The sequence below is a fragment of the Cladophialophora yegresii genome, assembly GCF_000585515.1.
Source record: "Cladophialophora yegresii CBS 114405 chromosome Unknown aczIN-supercont1.5, whole genome shotgun sequence".
Taxonomy (NCBI): domain Eukaryota; kingdom Fungi; phylum Ascomycota; class Eurotiomycetes; order Chaetothyriales; family Herpotrichiellaceae; genus Cladophialophora; species Cladophialophora yegresii.
Window position 1 is genome coordinate 1,300,475 of NW_006913049.1, and position 21,836 is coordinate 1,322,310.

At 54.0% G+C, this 21,836-nt stretch overlaps 9 protein-coding genes across 9 annotated transcripts; 4 read left to right on the plus strand and 5 right to left on the minus strand.

Annotated features, from left to right (window-relative positions):
- Positions 1 to 516: 516 nt before the first annotated feature.
- A1O7_07193 (uncharacterized protein) lies at positions 517 to 2,547 on the plus strand (the record flags this gene model as incomplete). Its single annotated transcript, XM_007761193.1, has 4 exons — positions 517 to 748; positions 794 to 1,160; positions 1,210 to 1,673; positions 1,721 to 2,547. 4 exons carry the CDS (start codon positions 517 to 519, stop codon positions 2,545 to 2,547), a joined length of 1,890 nt encoding a protein of 629 aa, XP_007759383.1.
- An 846-nt stretch (positions 2,548 to 3,393) lies between these two features.
- Positions 3,394 to 3,792, plus strand: A1O7_07194 (uncharacterized protein; the record flags this gene model as incomplete). The annotated part of the gene is made up of 1 exon (XM_007761194.1): positions 3,394 to 3,792. One exon carries the CDS (start codon positions 3,394 to 3,396, stop codon positions 3,790 to 3,792), a length of 399 nt encoding a protein of 132 aa, XP_007759384.1.
- Positions 3,793 to 5,649: 1,857 nt separating this feature from the next.
- A1O7_07195 (uncharacterized protein) lies at positions 5,650 to 9,203 on the minus strand (the record flags this gene model as incomplete). Its single annotated transcript, XM_007761195.1, has 5 exons — positions 5,650 to 5,774; positions 5,827 to 6,726; positions 6,780 to 7,112; positions 7,171 to 9,054; positions 9,125 to 9,203. 5 exons carry the CDS (start codon positions 9,201 to 9,203, stop codon positions 5,650 to 5,652), a joined length of 3,321 nt encoding a protein of 1,106 aa, XP_007759385.1.
- A 1,012-nt stretch (positions 9,204 to 10,215) lies between these two features.
- On the minus strand, positions 10,216 to 10,827 carry A1O7_07196 (uncharacterized protein; the record flags this gene model as incomplete). Its single annotated transcript, XM_007761196.1, has 1 exon — positions 10,216 to 10,827. The coding sequence occupies one exon, from the start codon at positions 10,825 to 10,827 to the stop codon at positions 10,216 to 10,218; it is 612 nt and encodes a 203-aa protein (XP_007759386.1).
- A 703-nt stretch (positions 10,828 to 11,530) lies between these two features.
- On the plus strand, positions 11,531 to 12,529 carry A1O7_07197 (enoyl-CoA hydratase; the record flags this gene model as incomplete). The annotated part of the gene is made up of 2 exons (XM_007761197.1): positions 11,531 to 11,856; positions 11,905 to 12,529. 2 exons carry the CDS (start codon positions 11,531 to 11,533, stop codon positions 12,527 to 12,529), a joined length of 951 nt encoding a protein of 316 aa, XP_007759387.1.
- Positions 12,530 to 12,579: 50 nt separating this feature from the next.
- On the minus strand, positions 12,580 to 14,052 carry A1O7_07198 (uncharacterized protein; the record flags this gene model as incomplete). The annotated part of the gene is made up of 1 exon (XM_007761198.1): positions 12,580 to 14,052. The coding sequence occupies one exon, from the start codon at positions 14,050 to 14,052 to the stop codon at positions 12,580 to 12,582; it is 1,473 nt and encodes a 490-aa protein (XP_007759388.1).
- Positions 14,053 to 15,993: 1,941 nt separating this feature from the next.
- A1O7_07199 (uncharacterized protein) lies at positions 15,994 to 17,052 on the plus strand (the record flags this gene model as incomplete). Its single annotated transcript, XM_007761199.1, has 1 exon — positions 15,994 to 17,052. The coding sequence occupies one exon, from the start codon at positions 15,994 to 15,996 to the stop codon at positions 17,050 to 17,052; it is 1,059 nt and encodes a 352-aa protein (XP_007759389.1).
- Positions 17,053 to 17,905: 853 nt separating this feature from the next.
- On the minus strand, positions 17,906 to 18,912 carry A1O7_07200 (uncharacterized protein; the record flags this gene model as incomplete). Its single annotated transcript, XM_007761200.1, has 2 exons — positions 17,906 to 18,154; positions 18,232 to 18,912. The coding sequence occupies 2 exons, from the start codon at positions 18,910 to 18,912 to the stop codon at positions 17,906 to 17,908; spliced, it is 930 nt and encodes a 309-aa protein (XP_007759390.1).
- A 1,890-nt stretch (positions 18,913 to 20,802) lies between these two features.
- On the minus strand, positions 20,803 to 21,672 carry A1O7_07201 (uncharacterized protein; the record flags this gene model as incomplete). The annotated part of the gene is made up of 1 exon (XM_007761201.1): positions 20,803 to 21,672. One exon carries the CDS (start codon positions 21,670 to 21,672, stop codon positions 20,803 to 20,805), a length of 870 nt encoding a protein of 289 aa, XP_007759391.1.
- Between the last annotated feature and the right edge of the window lie 164 nt (positions 21,673 to 21,836).

The following is a 21,836-nucleotide window of genomic DNA, read 5'->3' on the forward strand; positions in this document are numbered from 1 at the left end:
ATCGACATTTGCCATATGTCATATTAACGCAGGCATCCATCTCTAGGTATGTAGACAGAAACCCTCCTAACCGATAGTCTCTCGTTGATCCAGCACATTGGCACGTGGTGCTTGGCCGTAGGAGAAGCGGCGACATACAGACTCTGGGGATCACGGCCCAGTGACAGGTGAGGCTTGACAACTCAGTACTCCGTACGCGGTCTGGACTTGCACGTCGTTGATGAGAACGCACAAAGGGCCGATTGTGGGACGTGAAAGAATCCCCCACCACAAGTCCCACATTACAAGAGGCCTCCGGGTTTGGATCTCTTGTCTCAGCATTTTGCTGCACTCTGGAATCAGGCTCTTGCGTCGTGACACTGCAAGGGTTGGTCTTGATAGCGAGCAAACAATCATTAGTTCCATTCGCCTTTCCTTACCTGTCCACAATCTTTATATAGGTAGGGCAGAGGCTGCCTCTCACTGCAGTTTCACCCCAACCTCAAACATCCCAGTTGTATCCTATTGGTTTTCATCATGACTTCAAGTACACCCCATATCGAAGAGACAGGCGTGATAATATGCGGCGGAGGTCCCACGGGCGTTGTACTTTCAGCGCTCCTTGGAGAAATGGAAGTACCCAGCGTTGTGCTAGAGAGGGAGAAAGACATCACCACTGACCCCAGAGGAATTGCGTTGGATGAGGATGGAATCCGGATACTGCAGTCGATTGGGATCTATGACAAGATCTATACAGAGATCGGGACCTGTAAGTGCGCCAATCTTGTGACGGAACCGAGCTGATGGTGAGAAGGTATGGAGATCTTCAACTTTGTCACAGGTAGCGAAACAAACTTGTACAAGAAGCCGCTCCTGACGATGGACTACACAACCACCGAAGGTGGCACCGGCCACGTTGGATTCATCTGCCACAAACAGCCTGCAATGGAGAAAGCAATCAGAGATAAGATTCAGAAGTTACCGTCGTGTCAGATCCGCACAGAATCGACAGTGACAGGTATATCTGAGGACGACAAGCGGGTGACGGTCGAGTATACAGATGCACATGGAAAGACACACAAGCTCTCGGCGCCATTCCTCGTCGGCGCAGACGGGAAGACAGGCTACGTCCGCAAGAGATATCTTGAACCCAAAGGTGTCGCTATGGAGAAGTGCAAAGAGTGTGTAGGATGTACACCCCAGGAAGTCTGCCTTACTAACTGAGCACAGATCTGACTACGACGAGACTTGGGTAGCGCTAAACTGGGAGATCTCCTTGCCAACACAAAAGACACACCCTGACTTCCCTCTCTGGCGGTTAGGATATACGCCCGAACAAGTCTATGATCTCTTCTTCCCCAAGCAGTTCCGGTTCCTGTGTAACCACAAGCGACCTTCAGTTTGCGGGCGGTTCGGCCTAAAGACGGATCGATTGTGGAGATTCGAGTTCGTCATATTACCGGGAGAAGATGGTCACAAGATGGCGACGCCGGAAGAGACGAGTAAAATCATCTACCCTTACATCACGCACCCTGGTAGCTGGTACGGCTTGGAGCAACCTGTGAGGTTTCCTGAGGACTGCATCAAGACACTGCGGTCGCGGCCTTTCTCCTTCGTGGCCCGAAGCTGCAACAAATGGTCCATGGGACGCGTGATCTTAGCAGGAGACGCAGCTCACGTTTTCCCTCCATTTGGTAGGAATTAGATCTTTTCCGTTCGACCAAGCTAACAAGGAGATTAGGTGGCCAAGGCATTGCCTCCGGATTTCGAGACGCATCCGCACTGGCCTGGCGTCTGGCCTTGCTTCACCGGCGTCCTACAATCAACCATGAGGCGGTCCTCACGGCATGGTATAGCGAGCGCAAACAGCAGCTCGAACGGTCTCTAGCTGCGACCATTCAGAATGGCGCCTATGTGACCGAATCAGACCCGATCAAAGTGTTCATTCGAGAGTGGTATATGTGGGCGATTCAGCTTGTTCCCAGTTGGAAGCGAGAACTGCAGAAGGGAGCCCGAGCACAGGGCATGACTCGATATCGATATACCCCAGGACTGGCATTCCTCGCAGATTCGGTAGGCGGCCTGCTCTTGCCACAAGTGTACGCCTTCAACTTGCGAACCAACAAGGTCGCATTCACCGACGATTTGATCTTCTCAGAACACAAGACTGGGTTGTTCCAACTGCTTGTCTTACCAGATCAAGCCGCAGAAGTGGAATCACTCACGCAGGGCCTCGAACACATTAACGGTCTGTCTGATGGCTTGCTCCTCGCCGAGGAAGCGACCGTCATCATCCAATCGACGAAAGTGTCAATGTCGGCCGAAGACGTGCCAATTCGGCAACAATTAGCCCGCATTGCAGGCGGCGACGAGTTTGCGGCCGATCCTGTTCTCTGCAAGAACCGACCACCTCCAATAGGCTACGACGAATTGCGCCTGCGGAAGGAAGTGGGAGGGAGAAAGTACGTGATCCTGAGACCAGACCGGTTCGTGTTTGCAGCTTGTGATACCTTGGCCGAGTTGGAAGAAACCGCGTCCAAGCTGTCCGGTGCGTTGCATATTTGTTGAGCCTACGGAGTACCAGAGACGATGTGGTCGGGATATCTGGATGAGTATGGAGTTAATTCAACTGTCTTCGGTCACACCTCGGTTGCTCCGATAATTTATTGGGCGAATGTCGGCCGCAACCGGAAAGCCTTCCAGCAGCATCATTTGTCCATGTGCTTGTAATGCGTACTCGTACCTGCGCCGGCTCTTATCAGTTTCCGTCCTGGTGGCTTGCGCGATCCGTTTCCGTTGGGTCAGGAACGGTGTAATCCCATCCACAGGCTTGACCACTACCGAGAAGCGGTCAGCATATCCGCTGATCCTCGCGATGACGATGTGGTGTACTGGGTGATTGAGGCTAATCTTGCATTCTGCACCCCTGTTTCCACGCGCACACACAAATATGTTGGAATGTCCCGTGCCAGTCCACCCACCACATTGATCCAACCCACCTCAGCAAGCCCAGCCCAGCCTTGTCCCTCTGTATCTTTTTGTTGTGTGACAAGCACCTGAACACGCGCCATTTCAGCCCCAGCGTCTGATATCTGCACACTCTGTTGACTCGCAGAACGCCGTTTGATTTACAGTGCTTGACCTACATTCTTCTCTACAGCCGATAACTAGAACGCGTGGGACCCGTCCGTGCGGCAGCGGGTGAAGCTGCCTGCATTTCTCCCTCTTCAAATCTATACGAGCCTCCCGATGGCAGGGACATCACTCCAAACACTCCCCCTAGAGATCCGCCTACAGATATGGTCCCACCTCGTACCGCCAACCAAGATATACCCGTGTGAATGTGAGTGCGCTCTCGGTTCCCTGCAGTGCCAGGCTCACCCTCCGGGAGGTTGCTGCCACAACCGCAACAACATGAACTCGACCTCCCGCCACTGCGACACCGGCGTCCTGCGCGTCAGCCGCCAGATCTTCGCCGAAGTCCAGCCCCTCGTCCAGCGCGCCGCGAAGAACCGCACGTTCATGCTCTGCAACATCAATCTCTGCCTGGACAATTTCTTTCGGGCGCTCAACCCGGAAAACTGGAAACGGGTCAAGCACCTCCAGGTGGACCTGTTCGTGGGCTGGGCCAGCGACAACCACGACGGCGACGACTGGTTTCTGTGCCAGATGCACCGATGGGCGCGGCGGTACGTGGCGGGCGCGTTGAGCAAGTATGATCAAGGGCGCGAGGTGACGATCCAGCCGGCCGACGAGGCGAAGGAGGACGGCCAGGGGAGACGGACGCTTACTGTTGACGTCTACCTAAAGTAGCATGAGCTACAGTTCGAGACTGTGGGGAGTGAGAATGACAAAGTGACGGCATGAATATCCACAACTGTCTCTGATGGGTGTCCGGCTCGATGCTGGTTTCGCCGGCTTTACAGCAGTCATCCGTTCATGCGCGCACTTTACCCACTTGCAAGGTCGGTACACACAGAGCAATGACCGCATCCGGCGCGCTTGAGCTTGGCGTTATTGCCACCGTGGCCGAAGCTATCCGCTCGCTGTTTAGGACACGCCATTAGCTCTGGAAATACGAGGACGTGGCCAAAGAAGAGTGCGGCCGAGCGTGATGATATCGGTAACAAGACAAACCTTCAAAGGCCGGTTTTCTTGGCTGGGGCTCAGACGGAGTAACCCCAAGCGGCGAGCGGGTGTGATAACGTCGTGCTCGTACAGGACGGGTGGACTTACCTACCTACACAGTACCCGAAAAGTAAACCGCGTGGACTGTGCGAGCTGCGGACTGCTTTGGAAAGCGTTCTAGATACGCTACACCAGTCGCCGTAGTAATTCTGTATTCGAGGCATCAAGATCCAAATCAAGCATACTGTGCAGGCAAGCAGTACTCGTAGAAGCACGGGCCGTCCTCCACACATACATGATGATAAACTCAGTTGGGTACATAAGCAAGCGAGCGGCCGGGCTAATTGTTGAACAACCGTGTTTCGTCTCCGTCTTTCGTCCTCTGAACGCGCGTGTCACGTGTGTACGTGTGTACATGTGTGCGTGTATGCGTGTATGCGTGTATGCGTGTATGCGTGTATGTGACTTGAAGCTGAGGTTAATGTCCACGACGAACAAGATGCATGCTCTGGAAGGAATTACCTATCTCGGCTACCGCGCCGGCGAGCTGCTACGCTAAAAAAAAAGTCAGTCTGTAGCAAGTACCGTCTCTCACAGGCTGAATTCCTAGGATCTCGAGGTCGTACCCGCTTGGCCTTGCGCGGTGAGGCTCCAACGTCATGTCACTTCTACACAAGCGACGGGAAGTAATTACTTAGTGCTCGTCCCCACTGGTCGGGGTTATCATGCTGATGTGGCCCTGTACGATACTGTCATGTGCACGACAATCCACTTGTCGGTACGCTGGAGGCGGCATCCCAAGCCCTGGATGGGCAAGGCTGCGAGCTTGGTGGGAGACGGGATCCATTCCGAGTGTGTAGGCCAGGGCGGGCCTGAAGAAAGCCCCCGCGCTCTTGTAGAGGAGTGCAAAAGGCTGTTCAATCTCTCGAAGGGCGTCAGCAATTACTCCTGCTTGAGGTACGAAAAGATGTCAGGTGGACGAATGGTTGGTCGCATTGACCTTGAATGTCAAGCCGGAAGGAAGACGGAGGCCCGTCGACGCTCGTCTCGATGAGTCGTTCGCTTGGCCGCTGAACATCATGATCGATTGCACGTGCTGATCGGAGTAAAAGATAGCTGTAGGTACCCAACGTATCGAGTAAGCTACCTAGGTAGCAGGCGGGTTGGCTGACTGTCTTGCGCTCCGATTAATAATTACCATATGTAGCAACACCAACACCACCACCAACCTCGCCCCTTCGACCCCATATTCAACCACTATCTCGTCCCGTCGTCGTCAATATCTCGTCTGTTCCGTGCTGCCTAGCTCAATTCTGGCTTCTCAGATCAACCGACGCGATTTCGACTAGACGATTTTTAGTCGCGTGGCTGAGCTGGCTACCACAATGGCCAACGCGGGCTTCTTCGCACGCTAGTTCGGGTAGCCGATCAGAGACGTCTGAAGTGTCACGAGATGACCCCCCGGTGGGCGTCCTGTCTACCAAAGAATTCTGCTGGCACGGTGCGTCTCTCGTCACCCATGGTAGCCGTGTGTGTCGTGCTTTACACGTGGAACTGGGCCTTGTACCGCGTCTCGAGCGCCGCCTTGAGAGCATCGCAGGTCTGCTTCGCGTCGCCAAACAGCATCCTCGTGCCGGGCATGTAGAACATCGGGTTTGGAACGTCGGCTAGAAAGCGTATCGGTCAGTAATTATACCCGGCAGTGATTGTGATACTCACCATATCCACTACTCATGCCTCTCTTCATGACCACCACGGTCTTACTCTTCCAGGCGTGCAACACTGGCATTCCTGCAATGGGACTCCCGGGTTCAAGGGCAATCGGATTGACTGTGTCATTGGCGCCAATCACCAAGGTCAGATCCGTTTCGGGGAAATCTTCGTTGATCTCGTCCATCTCAAGCACAATGTCGTATGGCACACTTGCCTCGGCCAAGAGCACGTTGCACTGGCCCGGCATTCTTCCAGCAACCGGATGGATCGCGAATCGCACCCGGACGCCTTTGGAGCGTAAAAGGGCCACCATCTCGGCGATGGCGTATTGCGCCTTGGCCACGGCCATACCGTATCCCACCACAATGATGACGGATTCCGCCGACGCCAAGGCATCGACAGTTTCTTCCACCGTGGTTTTGGTGACAGTGCCGGTGATTTCCTTGCCCGCGTCCTGCGGTATGGCCGCGATACCGCCGAAGAGAACGTTCGTGAGGGACCGGTTCATTGCCACGCACATGATGTACGAAAGAATGGAACCGCTCACGCCGATCAGAGAGCCCACTGTCAGTAATAAGGGGTTGTCTAGCATGAATCCTTCCGCAACAAGCGCAAAGCCCGAGTAGGCGTTCAAAACTGTGATGACCACGGGCATGTCTGCGCCTCCGATAGCGGCTGTGGTGGTATAACCCTGTATGAAGCTGAGTGCGGTATTTGCGGACAAACACACCGCAGCTACGGCGGGCGCACCCGGAGCCATGGTCACAAACGCTCCCATCGTGCCTGCATTGGCAGCTAACAGACTAGAGTTGATAATATGACGACCTGGAAGTATCGTGGGTCTGGATGACATCCGGCCTGCAAGTTTCATGAACGCGACTAACGAGCCTGTGAATGTGACGCCACCTGCAATTCGTTAAATGGAAAGTAACTGAGTAGACAGAGCGGGAAGCACTCACCGATTAAAACACCCAGGTACGCCGTGACCATATGTAGTGTCGAAATATCCGAGACGTCAGTCAGCACGCTGCCAATGCTGGTGAGAACAGCAGCAAGACCGACGACCGAATGCAAAGCCGCGACTGTCTGAGGAAGGTCGGTGGGAGTGATACGTCGACCGATCAAAGCACCAACAATACCACCGATGGTTGCAATTGCGCCAAATTGAGCCATGACCTCGGGCGAGAAGCCCACTGCGCCCAGGGAGGCAATGATGCCTGCAAGGACGCCCAGAATTCCAAGTAGATTGCCTCTGCGAGCTGTTGCTTGAGAAGCGAGACCTTGAATGGATCCTGCAAATCAGACGTCAGCATAATATGCAGACCGTGGTACAAGCGCTAGGAAACTCACCAATACACAGAAGACTGCTGACTAGATATCCTGCTTGCACAAGCCCAGCCATACCTGTGCTCGCCGCCACAATAAAGCCGCCTCCGAATAGCGCACCGGGAATGGCATATAGCCACGGATATTCAGGCGGATCCGTCGGACGCTTGAACATATCCAACATGCGCTTGGTGATGACGAACCCGCCGGAAACATTGACGAAAGCGAGCAGGACTGACAATGCACCCATTGCTTGCGGGATAGTCTCGGGCAAGTAGCCTCCACCCATGATGAAGAAGCCACCCACACCCACGATGCCGGAAATGGCGTTCGTGACGCTCATCAAAGGTGAATGGAGCGCGGGAATGACGCCCCAGACTGACCGATAGCCAATTAAACCTGCAAGTCCCGCAGTGAATGCGCTTCCCATGAACAAGGGGGAGGTGAGCTTGCCGAGTGCAAGAGCCCCGCCCATACCAGCAGTGACTGCGGCGGCTTGACGAGTTTGGGCTTGCCACGGAGTCAATTCGACAGGCTTAGGCTCCTCGTGATGTTGCTGCTGAGGAGTTGGAGGAGGAGCAGGCCGTGGAGCAGGAGGAATGATTTCACCGTTGTGCGTGACAATGGAGCCTCGGACGACCTCATCCTCCAGGTCAATACCGAACGAGTTCTCCTTGGGAGCCATGGATAGAAGAAACTTGGCGATGTTGTTCGAGTACAGACTGGCAGATTGCGTAGGCAGGCGGGACGGGAAATCCTTGTATCCAATGATGGTGACATGGTTGTGCACAATGAGCTTGCCGGGTTGCGTGACTTCGCAATTTCCACCACCTTCTGCTGCCAGGTCGACAATCACGGAGCCGGGTTTCATGGCACTCACCATTTTCTCCGTGATGAGCTTTGGCGAAGGTTTTCCTGGAATGGCAGCAGTGGTGATCACGATGTCCACTTCCTGGCATTGCTCCATGAATAGTTTCATCTCCGCCTCGATGAACTCCTTGGACATTTCCTTGCTGTAGCCACCAGCAGAGCCGCCTTCTTCCTTGACGCTGACTTCCAGAAAATCAGCGCCTAGGGATTGTACCTGTTCACGAGCGGCAGAGCGGGTGTCGAAGCCGCGCACAATAGCACCAAGTCGGCGTGCGGTCGTGATAGCACTCAAGCCAGCAACACCAGCTCCAATGACCAGTACCTTCGAAGGGGGAATCTTTCCTGCAGCGGTGACCTGACCAGTCAGGAACCGACCGTAGTGGTTCGATGCCTCCAGCACGGCTTTGTAACCAGCAATGTTTGCCATTGAGCTCAATGCGTCGAAAGCCTGCGCACGGGATATTCTGGGGATCATGTCCATGGCGAAAGCTGTCACACGGCGAGACGCAAGCGCTTCGACGAGCGGTCTGTTTTGCATTGGCTGAATGAAAGAGATCAAGGTGGTCCCTTCTTTGATGTTGGGAACTTCAGACTCAATGTTTGGTGGCCGAACCTTGAGGAGAATGTTGCTCTCTGACCAGACGGTCTGGCGGTCCACCAAAGTGGCGCCGACATGCTCATAGACCTCGTCCGTAAATTCGGCTTCATTGCCAGCACCACGTTCAACGAGGACACGGGAGAAGCCTTTCTTTAATAGCAGAGGAATATTCTGCGGAGCAACCGCGACGCGTCGTTCACCTTCGAAAGTCTCTGCCGGAATACCGATGGTGAGCTCCGAGTAAGGGATGGCACTAACTGGTAATTCGGATTTGTGTCTTGACCATATCGTGACTGCCCGAGGTGGCAACCTTATGAGGCTTTTGTGCTGGTGTTGCTGTGTGTAGCTGAGCGGAACCCGTCCGCCAGAAGATGCCCGCACATGTTTCTTCGCGTGGCGGCTCTGCCGCACACAACCATAGATGGCGCTTAAGCTGGGGACTGTCTCGACACGTCAGCATGCAGCTCGATACCTCGAGAACGATGGCATTTTCCAGTATTGAGAATGTACCTGGCTCTTTGAAGCTGAAACAGCCGTTGGCAGATAGTTTAAGCGACAGAGATCGGGTGGTTAAGGAGGCGTGAGCCATCCTGTCGGCTGAACTAGGCGTGGCCTCACCGCCGGAAGACTCGACAAGAACCTTGTACTGTCCGATCTCGAGCTGCAGATGACCGGGATGACCTGCATGTCAAAATATGACGCGTCCGATTGACTGGTCCAGCTCTATTTCATGCTTTTGAGGCGCAAAGAGAGACACGTTGGTCGTACTGTAGACAGTACCACCAAGAGAAGTAGGAGATTTGGAGGGCAAGACGAGGAAGTAACGTGGCAGGCGCGCCAGTCGAGAGACCAATTTACCAGTAGCAATCAAGCAGGAAGAGCAGTACTCCTTGGGAGCGGGACATGAGCTGGGACCTCGCACTGCCGAGGCAGCCATGGCAACTGATGGATAAGCTGCACGGAGCTGCACGGAGCTGCTGTGGTTTAGCAAACAGTCGTCCGTGCATGGTTGTAGTCAGTGACTGCGGATCGCGATCAACTCTGCCCCTCCACCGTGGGGTTCGCGATGGTGCGACTCCGGGGTGCGGAGTTGGGGAATTTGGGGATGATGAGTGGGTGAGAAATGCCCGAGCCCCGCCGGCCAAAGTGGGATGAATTGTTCTATGTACGAGGTAGGGACCTACCTAGCTACTGGGGACAGACGGTGGATCTGACAGCAGACTCTCCGCAAAGAACCCTAATATTAATATACCTGGCCTCGAAATGTCGCGTGACGACATCCAGGTCGACTATGCTGTAGTATGCCTCTGGACAAGACCTCGCCCGAAGCCGTTAAGCACAATTCAAAGAACATTCAAAGTTCCATCCTCCAATCCTGATTAGAGAACCCGTCTCTCTTGTACCGTGTACACCTCGTTATCCGGGCTGTAAGCTGCTCGAAGTTCTAGATAGAAGAATACAACATCGCTTGGTCATCCGGTTCAGGCTCTGCAGGAGGCATTCTGATGCTCATGGTTGACACCAATGCACAGCAACCCAACGGTATGATCCAAGCTGCGAGGTGGACATCCGGGTTCCCAGAACTTCTCACACAACCTTGCTCAGCCATGCCCGTCCAAATCGTGATCCATCCCAGCGATCGGCTCCAGAAACCCTCGGAACGTCGTCCTGGTGACCTCCCAGTCCTTCTCGAAATCGTCCTGATCCTCATGATCTTGCGCGCCGCACTTTGCAGTCGCGAGAACACCCTCACCACCAGCATGGTCGACGCCGTTGTGGAATCCCTTCTTCTCTTTGATGTCCAATGTCCATCTCATGCCAAAGCCCCTCGCATTTCTGATTTCATAGACCGCTACACCGTGATGCAGAAGCATGACATTCTTCCACACGGCCTCTGCGAGCATTTGCTCCAGTATCTGTCTCGCAATCTCCGTCTTGTTCTCGTTGCTCCCCCTCGGCATAGTCCAGAAGGGATGAGCGCGACCATGCTCAGAGGACGCGCCCCCGCGTTCGAAGTGCTTGCATAGTGCAACGGCCCCGGATGACATGCGCGTTTTAGGTCGAGGAGGGGCGTTGAATGTCTCGCGCAGGACCGAATCTGGTGGGGGGAGGAGGAATAAGGTGCCTTTTGTTCTTACCAGGCCGGCCCCACGGTAGGCCTGCTCGCGCTCTGGAGGGTCAGCAGACCAGGGGAGGAGGAGTGTGGAATACATGCTGGCACGGGTTATCTTGCCAGTGTTCTGGCATGTCAGGGCGCGAAAGGATGAACGAGCGTGGAGCATGATGGGACCGATAGCTTGTCGCCTCGCCTCAAGGGTATATACGCCATGATCGATGCTGTTGTGACTTGGGAAGCAGAAAGCTACTGAGTCACCTCTGCATGCTGTGGAAGGTAAGGGCAGTTAGTGACATCTGGGTCATGGCGGATGGTGCAGTGACTGTTGTGTGCAAATCATTCATCTAGAGACAGATTCGTTTCCGGAACAATGTGCCCCCGGATTAACTCCCAACCCACTCCGCCTCACCTTGACGCCTTGTCCGCCTGCTTCTTGCGCTGCATTCGTGATTCAGTCGTGGAAGATTTATAAAGCTGTCTTTGACTGCTGAATTGCTTGTAGTTGTGCTCTTCGAGGGCCCGTCTCAAGGGAGTCCACGGGCTGTCCCCAAACATGGCTGAAGAGTCAGGTTAATGAGCTTCTACGACTTCTCGGCTACTTGTTCACAAATCAATATCGAGGTGATTCCGAGGTCCATGAGGCCGAAATACGCAACGCAACCAGGACTCTATAGGGCCCTTGTGCCCCAGGAGCTCTTAAATATGTGTGAAACTTCCTGGTCGTCCCAATCTCTTCGGCTCTTTGTATATTCTATTTCGCAAGTCCCAGCAGCTCTTTACCGCACATTCAAGCATTCAAGATGTTGCCAGACCCAGTAACGGTGCAGATTCCCAGTTCCTATGAAGCCCTCCCGGTCAAGGATATCAAGGTCTCACATTACCCCGAAGGTGCTGCGGAAGCCACTCCGGTGGTCTTGGTCACGCTAAATCGCCCAAAGCAAGGGAATGCCTTCACGGTCCAGATGATGCGCGACTTCGAGTTGGTGTACCCGATGTTCGACCTCGACGAAAGGGTTAAATGTATTGTGATCACCGGCGCAGGCAAGTTCTTCTGTGCCGGCGCAGATCTCGATATTGGCTTTCCAGGTGGAGGTGATCGGGAGAGATTGGTGGACCACCGGGATTCGTAGGTATAGCTACATAAGTCCCGGACGGCGTGTGCTGACATTGGCAGTGGCGGCCGTCTTAATCTCTGCATCTATCGCTGTCGCAAACCCACCATTGTCGCTTTCAACGGTTCCGCTGTTGGGCTCGGGATGACCTTGAGTCTGTCTGCAGCGATTCGGATTGCTCACGCATCGTCGAAATACGGCTTTGTCTTCGCTAGGCGCGGAATCACCATGGAGTCGAATTCCTCATTCTTTCTGCCGAGACTTATCGGCCACAGTAATGCTCTATATCTCCTCACAACGGGAGATACATACAGGGGCGACTCGAAGCATTTCGGAAGCTTGTTCCAAGAGGTTATCGAGGATCAGGCGGGAGTGTTGAAGAGGGCGTTGGAGCTCGCAACCACGATTGCCGAAAAGACAAGCGTTCTAGCAGGCTTTATGAACCGTGAACTGATGTGGAGAGGCAAACCTTCGGCTGAAGAAACACACTTGCTTGACAGCGCAGTTCTTTACCACATGTTTGCCAACCCAGATTGCAAGGAAGGCGTACGGAGTTTTCTTGAGAAGCGACCGGCGAAATTTTCTGCTACTCTCGAGCAGGACGGGCCTCCGCTGTATCCTTGGTTTGCTGAGGTGGACACAGGATCAAGGCCGACGGCCAACACGCCGGGCAAAGCGAAGCTATGAGAAGTGGGAGCCATTGGCGCCTTGAATGAAGGGCTATAACCGCGGCGGCACTATAGCTTCGCCCGAGATTGTTGTTCGTTCCACTTCTTCAAGGCGTCTTCCTCCCGTCTCCTTGCATGGTTCCGCATTCTATCGATAGCGCTGAAAACCTCGTCATCGGTGAGCTTGCTCAGATGTTCGAAATCAAGTTCCTTCGGGGCAGGCGGGTTCGAGAAGGCCTTTACCCAGACCGCTTTACTCGAGGTTGGGCCCGCGTCAACAACAACATTCATGATGAACTTTGCTTGTCGCTGGTAACAATCTTTGCCTTTCGGGGTGGTAGGGAATATCATCGCAAAACAATGCGGCATTCCTTCGTAGCCAACGAAGTGGACCACTCCACCTCCCTGATGCATCCTGCGAGCAAGGATAGTGATCTCATCCTCTAGCCCTTCATTGCCCAAGCACAGCCAAGCAGGTGGCATCCCTTCCCACAACTCCGAGAGTGCGGCCAGTGGGGAGACGAGTGGATGTGCCAGCATTGAAGCGTTGCAGAAAATCTCGGCTCGAGGAGGCCTCGCCGGCCACAGATCATCTGGGAGCGGATCCGCCTTGGATATCCCTTCAGCAGTAGGCGGATCCAGGTAGTCGAATTGAGCATTCTTGTGGATTGAGGGCATCGAGCGCGAGATGTCTGCCCAACACGAGTTGAGCGCCACGCCAGCAGGAAGCTCAATAGGAACATCGACGCCATGGAACTTGATATTCCGTAGGCCGATCCGTCGCAGCGTCAACAGCAATTGCAGTAGGGTCACGGCGAGATTTGCGCCCGCAGAATCTCCTGCAAAGACAATAGATTTGGCAGGTACAGGTTCATGAAAGGAACCGCCAGGCGGAGATAGGAGAGACAGATACGCTATTAACGCGTCCAGCAGTTGAGCAGGAAAGGGGTTCTGAGGAGCGAGGCGATACCTCACAGAGTAGCCTCTTCCTCCAGTCAATCTTGCAAGATGGGCGACAGACTGTCTATGCGAACAAGGATCCATCAAAAAATAGGCTCCGCCGTGAAAGTACAGAATCGTGGTCTCATTTGACACGCCTGCCATCAATACCCGGTACTGGTCCGCTTCAGGGAGGTCGGGCCTAGGCTCATTCTTTGCGACGCCTTTTCGATAGCCAGTCCACTCGGCTTCCACGTTCACAATATCCGGCAGGGTGTATGTTTCGCTACCGTCTCCCAGCTCCTGAATGGCCCTAACGATAGCAACTCTTGGGCCGTCCTCGTCTGTGGGAGGTGGTATTGTCACTTTCGCAACCGATATAGGACCTTTGATCCCAGGATCTTTCATGGAGATATGTTGCAGATAACTCATTGTCTTTCTCACACTGATAATAGACCGTATGATAACCACAGTAAGCTCGGTTTGTAAGTCCTGTTTTGACGAGTTCGGCGATAAAGAGATTGTGTTCAAAATGGCGGTCGTGAGCAACAATGGTAGACGCGGGACGAGGAGTTTAAGGAGGGCTCTTGGTGATATATCCATGATTCAAACGAGTGATAGCCGCCTTGAGTCTAATGCGCCCGATACTGAAGGGCACCTCCGGTAAAGAAACGAAGCAAGCCAGCGAAGACAGAAGTATAAACAGTCTATACAGGACAATCATCTACGAAGAGAGGGATAAGATGGCAGCTTTGCGACAGCGCAGGTCGTGAACGCGGGTGGGCTTGAAATGACAACGTCATAGACGATGTCGGTTGCACATTCTCTTGCTCTGCTCAAGGTTCTTCCTGGGCTTCATACTCCGTGCTGAGTTCAGAATTTTGTCACCGTCCTCTCAATTGTCACCTAGTTGTATAAGAAAACAATATATTAGCTCATCGGTGGTCATAGGCTTTCCCTCTGATTGAAGTCTGCAGGATACCGACACCACAGCGCTTTTTTGCATGATCGCCGCCTGTGCCCCGCTGGCCCCGACCTCAGCGATATCCAGCAGTTCCTGGCAAAAAACCCCATAATCTACTCTGAGTACTGTAGTAGTCTGTGTAGTAGGACGGCAATACTCGTGGATGGCCTGGAGCGCCAGCTGAGATACGGACAGACACGGCGTGATTTTTCGTCCGAACCGTCATTTATGCCTCACTCATCCCTCGCTTTGGAGTGCCTCGTGACCAACAACCACACAAACTTCCACAATACCGACTCGACGTTTGGTCGCGCGTCGATCATATTCCGGAAGAGTCATCCACGAGAAAAGGGGTTATCCAGCTCCCTGGAAATACTCGTGGCACAGGTGGACCTTCCCTGGTGCCTTCCGCTTCTGCCTGGCTTCTATCCCAGTCGACGGAAGATTGTCGATGCCTTTAAGCTGTTTTCGGTAGGGGGGCTGCCAGTGCGATAGAGCAAACAAGACGCCCGCTATTTTTGGTAGTAGCCCTAGGGCTTCTCGCTCGGGTTCTGGCTCCATCGCCAATCCAAAACGGACAAAGCTTTTTGACCTCTGCTGTTACTCAGTATCACCCACCACACGCCAGTGGATTGGCTACTGTATGTGGTATCCATGCTTGCTTTTCCCCTCATAACGTGTAGTGTTGTTGAAGACGTCTCGACGGGTTCTCTACCCCAGACCACTGACAACTTTTACTGGATGTTATTTTTTTGACAAGATGGGAAGGGCGTACTCTTGTACACCAGGTATCCTCGTCAAATTTTCCCATTGGAGCTGGCCAACGCCTCTGCGTCACATTTCTCGTGTTCACCAGTTCTTGGACGGCTCTGACTCCAGGCTGAAACGTTTCGTTGCATGCCGATTTACTGCACAAGTACGACCTGCAGGTTCAAGTATTCGGTGACTTGCAACATGCTTACCGCGTTTCTGCACACCAGGGCTCCCCACGGCCGTAGCAGCCAGCGCGACCAGGGACCAGGGAGATGCCCGCAAACCCCAAGATTGCCCGAGTATGCCTTGCGCTTGGCCGAGCATCGCCGACTCCATCCTCCCAGTCCCGTGGCACCGCTCATGCCGACGGGTCTGCAACCCCTGTCAACGGCACTAACTAATTGACGCTCGGTGGGTTCCCGACGCATACACAGTACTTACAACATCCAAATGTGCTGGCCCTTCAGCAGTCCTGAATTTGTGCACTCAATGTAATCCTGTACACCAAGATGACCTTGGACCAGAGCAATACAAGCGACACTGCCTCTCCAGACCCCACCTCAATTTCTCCATGGGACTTCTCATCCGACCCGACGACTCCAGGAAGCAATGGCGCGCAACGCGACAGAAAACACAAAACTCGGACACTTGCGCCAAATCTAACGCGACGATCGCATAAAAAGAGCCGCGGCGGCTGCTTCTCATGTAAGCAGAGGAAGATCAAATGTAACGAAACAAAGCCGGCATGTGGAAGTTGTTTGATGAAAGGACTCACTTGCGTTTACCCGACCGAGCCAGCACCACGGAAATCGAGCAACCTGCCGTTAATGAAGCGCAGTCCCAATAGTTCACCGTCCTTTCCAGCTGCGAGCTTCTCGATCCTGGACATGAGATTCTTCCACCACTTCCTCACGATCGCGTACCCACATTTGCCAGTAGACAACGACCATGTTTGGGTCCACGACATTCCCCAGTTCGCCGAGCAGCACGAATATCTCATGCACGCCTTGCTCTCGCTGGGAGCATCGCACCTCAGCCGCCTCACGGGTGTGGACTATCGACGAGAGTCTCTGGTACACCGCGGCCATGCCATCGCAGGACTCAACCAAGCACTTAGCCAGACCGCACGCACGTTTGGTGAATCGGATGCCATGCTCGCTTCTTGTTATGCGCTTACCTTTCAAGCGTCATACATGGGCGATGGTCTCGCCGACTTCATCACAATGGTACGAGGCTGCGCCTTGACTACCGAAAAGATCAAACAAGAACAGGCCCCGACAGCGTTCAACCTGCAACCAGGTTGGCACTTCAAGTATATGGCGCCACGATTGCAGAACTTGCCGCGGGTCGATCCTCGTCTCCTTGAGGATGCGTATGATGGTCTGGAGAATATTCGACCCTTCCTGAGTGGCACTACGGAGATTGATTTCCATGCCGCGCTGGTCGACGTGATTATCTCCCTCCAGGCGTCGCCAGCCTCGGGCTACCTCCAATTTACCGGTGTGTATGATGTTTGGTACGAACTGTGCCACGATGCGTTCAAGACTTTCCTTGACCCGAACAACCTCGTCGCGCAACTCCTCCTTGCATACTTCGTGGGCCTTCAGTTACTCATGGTCCCACTGGCGGCTCTTGAATGGCCTCACCGCGCGGACGTAAGTCGAGTTCGTGTCTTGCAAGGTTCAGTCGAGTGGGCACAAGGGATCTTTGAAAGGCTCGGGGATTCGGAATGGTCAAACCATCTTGAGTGGCCTAGAACTGTTATCGCCACAGTCATTGCCGAGATCAATGGCGAAGTACTTCATCTGCCACCAGTGCTACAGCTTCACTTGGCAGCACAGGACATCACTCCTGAGACGACTATGCTAGAGTTAGAGCCTATATGAGACTGACGAAGGTTGATGGAGCCAATGAGCAGATCGACGATCGAACAGAAGCGGCTTCATACTGTTACCCTTGACTTGACAAGATCTTATCACAACATAAGATTGCGACTCACCGATGGCCGACGAAATACGGCGCAATGTCCCAACATTTTGCGATATCTCCAATTTGTACCAGAGCTTCGTGGATTTCGAGAAACTACTTCTGTAGGCTTATGACTTTCCGTCGCAAGAAACTACATCGGGCGGGTCGACAAAGCATGCCCTAGTGGACGACGATAACTGCGAAGACATTGCCTCAGACCAACATCCCAGGGCACGGACGCCGAGTCCGGAATAGCGGTTGCAGCTTCTTGACAGGAGTAGGACTGTCCTCTTCGTTTTCAATCGCAGACCAGTTGAGTGGCGCGACGCAAATGTAGCGATGTTCCAGCGTTTTATGGCAAATCTTGACTGTTGTCTGGTGATTCTTGACTCCTGGACGCATTTGCTCTTGATTTGATGAAGGCAGCTTCGAATCGCAAGGGAAGTCTCAACGACAGCCATCAATTGACCACACTGCCTAGTGCGGGAGTGTTTGCGATAATCTATGTCTCGATAAGAAATCCTCATATTCGCATTTCACCACATTTCAGCGTTGCTTCCAGCTCACGCCATTGACCAGCTTCGCTACATGTTCCGCAGTGGCATATTCTTGTTGGTCGTGATTTCGGGAAGCGCCTCAACGCCCTTCTTTCGTCTCTGTTGTCAAAGGCATATGACATTGCATTCCGCGTCGAATCCTCACCCGGCCAGTCGCGACGAGCCGCACCATCCAAGTCCGTCTCTTTCGTTCCCCAAGTCCTTCTGTCGTCCATTACGCCACTGCGCCTCCCTTGTTCATCCCAGTGATCTTGCTCGGCCGGCTGGTGTGCGCGTGAGCATCTCGCATGGCAAACTCGGCACTCGACTTCTGCTGCATCCATTTCACAGGGTGATACCAGGCCAAGACGCTCAACGCGATGAACATGGGTGCTGCCTCAAAAACATACAAACACCACTCATGCTTGAACAGATATCCGTCGACGCCCATGGCGAACTCGACGACCCGGTACACGGAGCGAACCTGCGCGACGCGTTAGCAGCCATACCATGCGAACCAAGAGCGGGAGGCATGCAAGGGACGAGAGAGAGGAGACTAACCTGCACGAAAAACCCAGCCACCCATACCCCCAACACCACCTTGCTGACATACGGATCCATACCGGCCTGTGTACTCCTGGCCCTCTGGCCAAACATCCACAGCACGCAAAGGAAGACACTAAACGTCGCGAGCTGCAGAGACAGGCCCACCAGCAAGACGTTCGTGCCCACCGTTTTGAGGTCGCCTTCCCAATTCCCCGAACTCGCTATCCCAGACCCAGAACACTGCGTCAAAAACGAGAAGACGTCCGACGTAATAAAGACGCGACCAATCCAGCGGGGCGAGATGCCGAGGAAGATCTGCAGTTGTCCAGCAAGGGTCGACCGGATCAACCGCGTGAGCAGAAGGTAGAGCGTCGCGCAGACAAAGATCGGCGAAATGACGATGTAGCTTGCGCTGACGGCGTACAGGGGGATCGAAGACACATTGTGGATGCTGGCGATGCGGACGGCCCAGCCTGCTGTGGAAATGACGCAGGCCACGAAGAGGGGGATGGTGTATTTGTGTTTTTGGGACACGTGGCGTGTGCGGATGAAGTTGATGAACCCGTGCCACAGGGCCAAGGTGGCGTAGAGAACGGAGAATATAATAGCTGCGGCCGTGGAGGGGGAGTAGAAGTAGAGGTTCAGGTCGTCGTTGGAGTTGGAGGGATCATTGGAGGGGGATGTCGAGTTGGACATGGTGGAGTATGATTGTGGTGGGGATGAGGTGCTGATGGTCGTGGTGGTGGTGCTGCTAAGGATGGTGGTGGTGGTGCTGCCGCCGGTGCGGGTGGTGGCGTGGTGGTGGTGCTGTTGTCGACGCTGCTATAGTGCCCTAACCTCGTAGAGCCAACGAACCGCGCACTTCGCTTCAACTGAAATGGAATAACGTACTCCGTATATGGTATGATAGGGTTTGGATATCAAAAGGGGACGAACACTGAAGAAGAAGTCCCTCCACCAAGACACAAAGGGACCCAAATCCCCTGATATATATACCTTACCTTGCTTGCGCATCCCGCGGAGGCAGATCCACAAGGGTCGTATACAATCCCAAGCGCTAGTGATATCCAAGAGGTCGCTGCTTGCGTGGTGCTGGTACGACCTCTTCCTTCGACAGTACTGTTGGCTGTCCTGTCGTGTCCTGTCCCGATCATCGCACCCCAGTAATCTTGCATGTTTGCTGAAGGTCGCGTCTCGTTAAGTGGTTCCGAATTCGTCGTATCCAGAACATAACCTAACTGGGAAACCCGGGTATCGTATTCTGAGATCTTACCTGAAGGGGGAATTAGAGAGACAGGGCCCGTCACGCACATGTGTTCGTATTCGGGTTGTCGTCGAACGGGGAGTGTGAGTGAGAATGGGAAGGAGAGTGCGTTTTCCGCCCCGGCCAACAGCCCAGTCGCGAGGCTGGGCTGTGTACTCTCTGGATCGCGCGTGTGCCTTGCCGAAACCTCATGCGAGGCGAGGCGAGGCGAGGCGATCAGTGGATTGCTTGAGCGCATGCAAGTGGGATGCATTCCCCGTACCCAGGCGGGACCCCATACACGGTACGTAGAGCAGCGCACAGCATACCTCGTAGCATGGCGGAGCAGAGCCGCCAAGGCCAGGCACGACCCATTTCCGAGCCAACGATACGTCGAAGTCAAAAGTCGTCAAAGCTATCGAACGGATCTACATGGTCCACGCTTATACTCGCGCGGTCGCCTTCGCGATGCTTCCTCGATAGGGAATGGGCCCGTCGAGCACCATGACCCTTGTCCCCTGAACTCGCGAAGACTTCTCGATACTGAATAGGGATTGTATGGGATCTGGTTCTATGACCAGGTACCCGGTGCTGGTACTGTTCCTTGGTTAGTAGCTCGTAATTACTCGTTCGTAATAGTGCGTTTGCTGGGAGAGGAAGGCTCCGTATCAGACCGGAAAGAAGAAGCCATCTGAGGCAGGCACGCAGGGTATGTATGTCGTGGGCAGGCAGCATGATTTCTCTGTTTCACGAAACATCAGAGTTCACGCTGGGGGATCTAGAGATTGACACGGGGGAACATCAAACGTTCAGTGGCCAGCGGACAGACAGGCTGCTCGGATTCGGATTGGCGCAGGGCTGGGCGGCGTGCGTGGCGTGCCTGCTACTGTAAGAAACGCGAGTACGGAGTGCCGGGGTAGAAGTAACTACATATTTAGTTAGCCATTGACAGGACCCCGGACTTTTGACCGAGATCAGACCATCATTGGTTGGTCGTGGAGAGTTCAACGTGGGGGGTGATTGCGAACGAGCATGGATGTATTGTCGCACGAGGTGTACCTTGTCAGCCACGGAGGGGACTCTGCATCAATATCACTAGTGGTCGTCGGACACAGGGTATTGTGTAGGACTGTAAGACATAGAGGAAGCCGAGAGTCACGATTCAGGGACCAGCAAAGCCAGGGTCACGAGCAGCACTTGTCAAGGTAGGGATGCACGTCTGACCGCTTCTCGTACAACAGCTTCAAGTCTTTTAAGTCTCAAGTTTCATTTCAATCATGTTTCGTGGTATACAACGTTTAAATACAAGATGCTTTGCTTTGTCATGCCCGCAGATAAATCCTTTAACCGTAGACCAAAGCTCGGACCTCAATGCTCTCACGGCCCTTGGCCCCTTCCGGAGTCCTGGGATCAACGAAAGCAGTATGCGGCACGCGCTGGCCAACACCGTCCTTGCTGTCGTAACACTTCAAGAACAACCTCTCGTCATTGTCCATGCCGGACCAGTAATGGAAGGTTTGCTTCGGGTTGTACCGCACAGCAGCAGTTTCGCCCGTTCGGTGAGGATATCGGTGCTCGACGGGCACCAAGTCGTGGTCGTCAACGGTGTCGGCTGAGGCAAAACCCAAAGGATGTGCTTGGACGGTGCCGTTGATGGGTCGCCACACGTTGATGATCCGATATCTGCCCTTCAAAAGCTCGTCTGCCTCTTCTGGGTTATGAAGCTTGACGCGCCACTCCGTCGATCGCGCCGTCTGATCAACGTGTACCCTTGTGACCGGGGCACGGGGAGCGTCTGGGTTGGACCGTCGAATGGTGTGGTCAAATATGGTGACTTTATGAGCACCAGGCACTTGGTCCAGCAGCAGTTTCTCCACTTCAGGATAATAAACCTTCTTGATGTGCTCGTCGTCGACGAACTCCGTCTCCTCTGAAGGAATGCCCTTGATGGCTTGAAAGGCGTCTTTGTCAAGCCAGAACTCGTTTTCTCGGTCGCGGATATCGTGCATCTGGACCTCGACTACGTTCTCGCCGAAGTTCCGTTGCGGCTGACCTTCAGGCGGCTTCTCGACGTAGTTGTGTGGTTTCGAGCCATCTTCAGGGTCTTTGAAGAAGTTCAACTTGGTCTTCACCGGGCCTCGAGGAACATACGACGAGTCTTGCGAAGCCGAGAGGGTGGTCGAGACGGAGGTCTGAGTCGTGGTGGCAGACATGGTAGCGAACGCGGCGATGCTGAATCTGTGCGAGCGGATTATGGATGGTACCAGGAGTTCAGTTCAGGTCGCAGTCGCAGTCCTTATATGCGGCGCAATGAGCACGCAATATCGTTTAGTATTAGAAATCCAGTCGAAGCCGAAACGTCATTGCCGAACCGAGG